The sequence below is a fragment of the Odocoileus virginianus genome, unplaced genomic scaffold (genome assembly GCF_023699985.2).
Source record: "Odocoileus virginianus isolate 20LAN1187 ecotype Illinois unplaced genomic scaffold, Ovbor_1.2 Unplaced_Contig_74, whole genome shotgun sequence".
Taxonomy (NCBI): Eukaryota; Metazoa; Chordata; class Mammalia; order Artiodactyla; family Cervidae; genus Odocoileus; species Odocoileus virginianus.
The window spans coordinates 58,568-67,121 of record NW_027224391.1 but is presented as its reverse complement, the minus strand read 5'-3'; the positions used below and the strand labels follow the sequence as shown (position 1 = coordinate 67,121).

At 41.4% G+C, this 8,554-nt stretch overlaps 1 protein-coding gene and 1 pseudogene across 1 annotated transcript; one reads left to right on the top strand and one right to left on the bottom strand.

Annotated features, from left to right (window-relative positions):
* Window positions 1-3,486: 3,486 nt before the first annotated feature.
* LOC110123923 (diphosphoinositol polyphosphate phosphohydrolase NUDT4B-like) lies at window positions 3,487-5,234 on the bottom strand. Its single transcript, XM_070464703.1, has one exon. The coding sequence runs from the start codon at window positions 4,877-4,879 to the stop codon at window positions 4,334-4,336; it is 546 nt and encodes a 181-aa protein (XP_070320804.1). The 5' UTR covers window positions 4,880-5,234; the 3' UTR covers window positions 3,487-4,333.
* Window positions 5,235-5,882: 648 nt separating this feature from the next.
* LOC110123919 (olfactory receptor 4A15-like) lies at window positions 5,883-7,221 on the top strand (annotated as a pseudogene).
* Window positions 7,222-8,554: the final 1,333 nt, after the last annotated feature.

Here is an 8,554-nt window from a genome sequence, read left to right as displayed (position 1 = left end):
AGCACGGTGACAATATACAGCCTTGACATACTCCTTTTCCTATTGGGAAGCAGTCTGTTGTTCCATGTCCAGTTCTAACTGTTACGTCCTGACCTGCATACAGGTTTCTCAAGAGGCAAGTCAGGTGGTCTAGTACTCCCATCTCTTTCAGAATTTTCCACAGTTTATTGTGATCCACACAGTCAAAGGCTTTGGCATAGTCAGTAAAGCAGAAATAGATGTTTTTCTGGAACTCTCTTTCTTTTTTGATGATCAGGCAGATGTTGCCAATTTGATCTCTGGTTCCTATGCCTTTTCTAATACCAGCTTGAACATCTGGAAGTTCATGGTTCACATGTTGCTGAAGCCTGGCTTGGAGAATATTAAGTATTGCTTTACTAGCATGTGAGATGAGTGCAATTGGAAAAACATACTTGTTCCAAATAGGAAAACGAGTACATCAAGGCTGTATGTTGTCACCCTGCTTATTTAACTTATATGCAGAGTACATCATTAGAGATGCTGGGATGGAAGAATAACAAACTGGAATCAAAATTTCTGGGAGAAATATCAATAACCTCACATATGCAGATGACACCACTCTTATGGCAGAAAGTGAGGAGGAACTAAAAAGCCTACTGATGAATGTGAAAGAGGAAAGTGAAAAAGTTGGCTTAAAGCTTAACATTCAGAAAACGAAGATCATGGCATCTGGTCCCATCACTTCATGGCCAATAGATGGGGAGACAGTGGAAACAGTGTCAGACTTTATTGCTTTGGGGCTCAAAAATCACTGCAGATAGTGAATGCAGCCATGAAATTAAAATACACTTAGTCCTTTGAAGGAAAGTTATGACCAAGCTAGACATCATATTAAAAAGCAGAGACATTACTTTGCCAACAAAGGTCTGTCTAGTCAAGGCTATGGTTTTCCCAGTGGTCATGTATGGATGTGACAGCTGGGCTGTGAAGAAAGCTGAGCGCTGAAAAACTGATGCTTTTGAACTGTGGTGTTGGAGAAGACTCTTGAGAGTCCCTTGGACTGCAAGGAGATCCAACCAGTCCATCCTAAAGGAGATCAGTCCTGGGTGTTCATTGGAAGGACTGATATTGAAGCTGAAACTCCAATACTTTGGCCACATCATGCAAAGAGTTGACTCATTTGAAGAGATCCTGATGCTTGGAAAGATTGAGGGCAGAAGGAGAAGGGGATGACAGAGGATGAGATGACTGTATGGCATCACCGTCTCGATGGACGTGAGTTTGTGTAAACTCCGGGAGTTGGTGATGGACAGGGAGGCCTGGCCTGCTGCAATTCATGGGGTCACAAAGAGTTGGACACTACTGAGTGACTGAACTGAACTATTGCAATTAAATTAAAATATACTTTGATTCTTGATGAGCCTTTTAACCCTTCATTACTTCTTATTAGAACTTTGTCTACTCTTGCATTTTATGTTTTGAAATTAAATTTCAGTAAGTTAGTCTAACAAAAACTGAACTTATTTGGTATTTTTAGTAAATTTTTACTTAGAAAGTACTTGTGAGTTTTGTCCGCAACCTGGGTACATCTTTCCACTTAACAAGTCTTCTTTTATGCTCATATTGATCTAGAATATTTCTCTGTAACTCTAGTTATTTTCATTTTTTTCTGATATTAATGAATAGATGCTGGGAAAGACTGAATGTAGGAGTGAGAGGGTAAAAGGCAGGAAGGCCAGGGGTCTCCAAACAGAGGAAATAGGCTGCAAGTGCCAGACATTTTTTTTTTTTTTTTGCTGTGTTAAAAAAAAATTCTTTTCCATTTTTTATTTGATGTTTCCAAATATAAAAAAAGTCAAGATTCTTACACCAATTATCTCAAATGAGACCATGCAAAGCAAAGTGTATACAACAATCATTTCCCCTTCAGTTCTGTGTGATTGACAGAAAATTGAATGGCATATGCCTGGTTGAAAAATTTCACCAGTTTACAAAAAAAAAAAAAAAACAAACCACCAACAACCCAGCAACAAACATGCAAGCCAGTTGCTACTTTGTGTCTACAAATTACTTTATAAACTTTTTAAATTGGGAGGCACACTGAACATTTTAGCTGCCCAAATTTATCCTGCTGCTCTGCAGAAAGCACAGGCGACAGTCCCAACACTCTAAGCTTGGGAGCGTTGAGATAGTAGACACTATTTGTTATCTACAGTAGGTTCAGCTCTTGAGTCTGCCGAAGTCGGCTTTTTCTCTTAACAAATAAATCTCCTTAGGGCCTTTCCTCTAGGAAATTTTGCTAGGCTGGGTTCCAAAAGAATAGTGAAGTGTGAAATTTAAAGTGTGACAACTGAAGTATTTTGATGCATTATACAAATTTTTCCTAGTTGCACAGACTAAAGACAGGTGGTTTGCTAAACAGCACTGAAGAAAATCCTGACCCAATGGTACTACTTAGTCCAAATGTTTCTGACCAAAGAAAATTATACAACAATATTTATAAGGCTCACTTTTAAGAAAAGGCTGACATTAATACTGTACATATTTTACATGTCAAATACATAGTCCAAGAGTTTATAAAATAAGTTCATGCATTATTACTTCTAATAATATCATATACAAGATACCCAGCCCCCCGCCCCCAGTGCTTCTGACATTTCAGGTGGACACAAGTCTTATATACAAAAACAATCCAGTTCTCTCTGCTGTGTTAAGTATATAATTTAAAGAAACTTCAGAGATTACTGAGAAAAAACTACAAAGTGTCAATCTGTGGGATTTAAAATGTTTCCTTAAAAAAAAAAAAAAACACCCAGAATACATAACCTCTGTACAAAGAAAAATATAAAAATTCTGGATGATCATGTATGATCACATTACATAATTTAGGATGAAATGTCATTGGTTTTTTTTACTTTACTCATTCCTTTGACAGCATTCATTTGTGAACTAATATTTATATTTAGTTCAGCTGCATTTATGGCACAAGATCTCATTTTCAAAAGAGTGGCACCAATTTTCCTTAAGTGTAACAGCATTCTATTTTTAGCAGCAATTATGTTTTTAAAGGTTGACAATTTAGAGAACAAATGTGGAACTATGCTTACTTTCTACTTTATAGTCACCAGTTATGATGTTTACAAAAAGTTAATGTCTATATATGGAATCATCTTTCACTTTGCCCCACCTCATTTCTCACTTGGTCAGCAAAGTACAGACAAGGTATTCATGTGTTTCTGTTAGATGGGATTCTTGGACTTAAGTGAATATAAAGACAAGTGTAAGACAAATTCTTAGTCCAGGTATGTTCCAGAGCCCCAGTATTTAGTTAAATAAGACCTACTGACCAGCTATAAAAGATGAGATGTTCTAAGGTGCCTTAACAATCTAGGTCTGTGACAGCTGAACAAGAAGGCCATTTCACTCAACTGTGATGCAGTCAGCACCAACTGGCCTTCACCAGCAAGTTTAACTGATGTCACTAAATTAGAAAACAAAGTGTTTTAAAAATTAGTTTACACTGAGGGATGTATAGTTCTCATGTATTCCATGTGGAAATTATAAAGGGAACTGGCCTTGGAGCATGTTAACTCAAATTCCAGGAGTACGGTTTTCATGATAAGATGTTATCTACTACATGCAATTTGCATATAGTACCTGCCTAACAATCACCAGCTCTACAGAGTTAAGCTTTGTCTTAAAGTGACTGTTGAGTCCCTTTACGGGAATTGGCCATATGGCTAACTAGTGATGTAATACCACTTGTGAAAATCGAGACAGGTTGACAAATTCCTGAAAATACGGTCATACAGAAAGAAACAGTCCAAATCTGGGATCTATGAGTTAAAATTGTGATCCTATGAAAAAAGTTTTTGGGTTGATGGACTGCTTTAATATCAAGAATTATTGTCATAAATTCCCACAACAGAAGGATTTGTTGAATATGTGAAAATGACTTTTTCGTGTGTGTGCCTTGTGAATGAGAAAACAATTTGAGGGGGGGAAATATACCCACAAGTAAGTTGATGTGACAAAACCCACAGACTGACAGCAAATGGACAAAACACTGAAAAACAAAATGCTGTGAAAATGCCAACCAAAATAACAAGGTGGGTGGGTGGGCTGGAGTAGGGAGGGTACAGTTAAGGCATCTAAAAAAAATTCCACATGGCTTTGGCTTATTAAAATATTTTACACTATCTTTTTTTTTTAAAGAGGATTTGAAAGCATCTGAAAAACATGCAAATTGTTTGAAAATCCTGCATGGCAAATTCAGACAGTTTGCAAGCGTCATTCAGATGTTTGCCAAGGATAATAAAGAAGCTTCTGCCCACAAGACTGCACAAGGTGGAAGAGGTCTTTCCAATTCTCTCTATCTTACACTAGACGGCAGCCCAGAGGTCTGTGCAGCAGTTACAAACAAGGTGTTTCTGTCTGGAAGGGAAGGGACTGTAGAATTTCCATTGGTGGGAGAACAACCCAGCTTTAGTTTTTCCAGATACTCTGCATGTACAGGCTTATGGCACTGGAGAACTTTGATGGCATCTTCTGCTTTGAACCACTCTCTCTTCCTTCCTATATTAACAGAATCTTCCCAGTCTTCTAATATTTCAGTGACAGTAAGAACATAAACGTATGTTCTGTGCTTTCGGTCTTGGTTCTGCTCAAATATTCCCAGGAGTCTGCCCAATTTTCCTTTTACTCCAGCCTCTTCATAAACCTCCCTCACCGCAGCGCCATCAGGCTCTTCTTCAGGCTCCATGCCTCCTCCTGGGACAATCCACTGGTCTGGATACCTACTGCTGCTCACCAACAGCACCTCGTCCTCCTGCTCGCTCCGGAAGCAGAGGCACGCCGCCTGCTTCTTGAAGCCCTCGCGGTCATAGGTCCGCGTCTGGTTGGGCTTGAACTTCATCATAGAGGCGGGTTCTTGCTGCCGCTGCTGCCCCGGCCGCCGCCACCCCGCCGGGCAGTGGGGTCGAGAGCGAGTCGGGGCGCAGGGAAGCGAGGAGGCGGCGCGGGGAAGGGCAGCGAGGCCGGGTCAGTCCCGGAGCAGACGACCGCTCCGACGCGGAGCACAGCGCGAGCGTCGGTCACTGGAGCCCGGGTGCCGGGGTGGAAGCGCCGCCTCTGCCCGGGCGTCCGCCGCTCTCCATCGAGCCCGCCGCACGGTCGCCTCCGCTCCCTCCTGCTGCCGCCTTCGCTGCCGGAGAAAGCGAGGCTCCAGGCTCGCGCCACGAGGAGACAGTTGCTGGAACTGGTGCCGACTGGGCAGCAGCTCCGCTGCCCAGACATTTTTATCTCTCTTAAGCGGCAGGAGGAAACAAACCAGCGATATTTTTTTCTTCTCTATACAAATTTAAAAGGAGGTTTCTCTTAAAATGCTGTGTTGCCATGACACCTGGTTTCACCTGAAGCTAACTACTCTCAAACCTTGAGTTAACCAATACATTTTTTAATGGAAATGTTTGTTTTAAGATATGTTAATTTACCCCAGACTCTCTAAGTTCCGCCAAATGGCCTAACCTACTTACTCAGATATTGTTCCCCTAATCTATGTAAACGAAACTATTTGTTGGTAATCTGCCCTTCTACAAGATTCAAGTCAATCATTTTATGGCCAGGGATGAATTATCTGGTGCCATTCTAAATTCTAAGACATTCCTTTCTTTTCATTAACAGACTGTGAGTGACAATATAGCTTCCAGCTAAAGATGAGGAGAGGAGTATTCTTTCTGCCCCCTTCTGATGCCTATGTCAGAAGCTTTCTCTATCTCCTTTATACTTTAATAAAACTTTATTACACAAAAGCTCTGAGCGATCCAGCCTCGTCTCTGGCCCCAGATTGAATTTGTCTCCTCTGGAGGCCAAGAATCCCGGCGTCTTATCATTCAGCAACAACCTTTCAGGAGAGGAAGTTGATGACAGAGGATGAGATGGTTGGATGGCATCACTGACTCAATGGACATGAGTTTGAGCAAGCTCTGGGAGTTGGTGATGGACAGGGAAGCCTGTTGTGCTGCAGTCCATGGAGTCACAAAGAGTTGGACATGCCTGAGCAACTGATTGAATTGAGTTTATCCTCCTGGTGGTCACACAAAACACTGACATGCAAAGAGTTCTATCTGTCCCAGACCTTCTCAGGTGGCTCAGTGTTAAAGAATTTGCTGGCCAGTCCAGGAAATGCAAGAGATACATGTTTCATCCCTTGGTCAGGAAAGTCCCCTGGAGAAGGAAATGGCAACCCACTCCTGTATTATTGCCTGGAAAATCCAAGGACAGAGGAGCCTGGGGGAATATAGTTTCTCATGGGGCACTGAGAGTTGTACAAGACTAGGCAATTAAGCATGCATGCGTGCATGCGTGCACACACACACACACACACACACACACACTATCTGCTCCATTCTTGTTCATCTAAATTGTGACAATAGTGGGAAATCTGCTTGTCATGGTGGGCATCATAGACAACAGGTCACTAGGTTCCCCCACGTACTTTTCTCTGACTTCTTTATCATTTATAGATACTATTTGTTCTATTGACATTATTCCCAAAACAATCACTGACTTCCTTATGAGAAAAAGACTATTTCCTTCCAGTCTTATATGACCCAAGTCTTTGTAGGTCATTTATTTGCTGGTGCAGAAGTCATTCTTCTGGTGTCGGTGGTCTATGACTGATATGTAGCCATCTGTAAACCTCTTCATTATTTGATCATCATGAATTGGAGGGTGTGTGTTCTCATGCTGCTGGTGTCCTGGACTGTTGGTTTTCTGCACTCATCGCTTCAAATTCTCTTTATTTGTCATCTCCCTTTCTGTGGCCCCAATGTCACTGACAACTTCCTGTGTGGCATGTTCCCTTTAATGAAGTTGCTTGCACTGATAGCAACCTCACTGGATTATGATAGCTAATGGTGGAGCAACTTGCACTGTTGTCTTCTTCATTCTCTTAGTGTCCTATGGAGTCATGTTATCTTCCCTGGAGACTCATGGTTTGGAAGGGAATCACAAAGCCTTCTACACCTGTGCATCCCATATGATGGTGGTCATTTTCTTTTTTGTTCCCTGTATCTTTATGTATGCAAGGCCTAATGTCAACTTTCCCATCAGTAAATCCATAGTAATGGCTTTAACTTTCATATCCGCATGGTGAGTCCCTTAATTTACACCCTGAAAAATGCAGAAATGAGAAATGTTATGAGGAGACTCTGGGGTAAAAATATGACCTTAGTTGGAAGAGGGCTGTTTCTATCATAGAAGTCATGATATTCATTCATTCTTTCACAGAATCAAGGAATAGTTAAGCTATCAAGGATTGCATTTAAAAATTTATCTCCTGTGGGTTCGGTTCAGTTCAGTTGCTCAGTAGTGTCTGACTCTGCAACCCCACGGACTGCAGCATGCCAGGCTTCCCTGTCCATCACCAACTCCTGGAGTTTACTCAAACTCATGTCCATCGAGTCAGTGATGCCATCCAACCATCTCATCCTCTGTTGTCCCCTTCTCCTCCTGCCCTCAATCTTTCCCAGCATCAGGTCTTTTCCAATGAGTTGGTTCTTTGCATCAGGTGGCCAAAGTATTGGAACTTCAGCTTCAGCATCAGTCTGTTCAATGAACATTCATTGAATATTCATCCTCCTTTAGGATGGACTGGTTGGATCTCCTTGCAGTCCAAGGGACTCTCAAGAGTCTTCTCCAACACCATAGTTCAAAAACATCAATTCTTCAGTGCTCATCTTTCTTTATAGTCCAACTCTCACATCCATATATGACTACTGGAGAAATCATAGCTTTGACTAGATGAACATTTGTTGGTTTGTTGGTAAAGAAATGCCTCTGCTTTTTAATATGCTGTATAGGTTGGTCATAGCTTTTCTTCCAAGGAGCAAACCTCTTTTAATTTCACAGCTGCAGTTACCATCTGCAGTGATTTTGGAGCCCCCCAAAATAAAGTCTCTCAGTGTTTCCATTGTTTCTCCACCTATTTGCCTTGAAGTGGTGGGACCAGATGCCATGATCTTTGTATTCTGAATGTTGAGTTTGAAGCCCACTTTTTCACTCTCTTCTTTCACTTTCATCAAAAGGCTCTTCAGTTCTTCTTTGTTTTCTGCCATAAGGGTGCTGTCAACTGCATATCTGAGGTTATTGATATTTCTCCCAGCGATCCTGATTGCAGCTTGTACTTCATAAAGTCCAGCGTGAAATATTCTGCATATAAGTTAAATAAGCAGAATGAGAGTATACAGCTTTGAAGTATTTCTTTCCTAATTTGGAACCACTCCGTTGTTCCATGTCTTGTTCTAACTGTTGCTTCTTGACCTGCATATAGATTTCTCAGGAAGCAGGTAAGGTGGTCTGGTATTCCCTTCTCTTTAAGAATTTTCTACAGTTTGTGATGATCCACGCAGTCAAAGGCTTTGGTGTAGTCAATAAAGCAGAAGTAGATGTTTTTCTGGATCGTAGGGCTATGATCTTTAGGGTTGCAGAGAGTTAGACATGACTGTAGGCACTTAGCATGCAACAACCCTCAGTCAGCTTTCTGATCAGGGGAGTACAGTGGTGTTCTTGCACCCAGGAGTGAGCTTTAGCT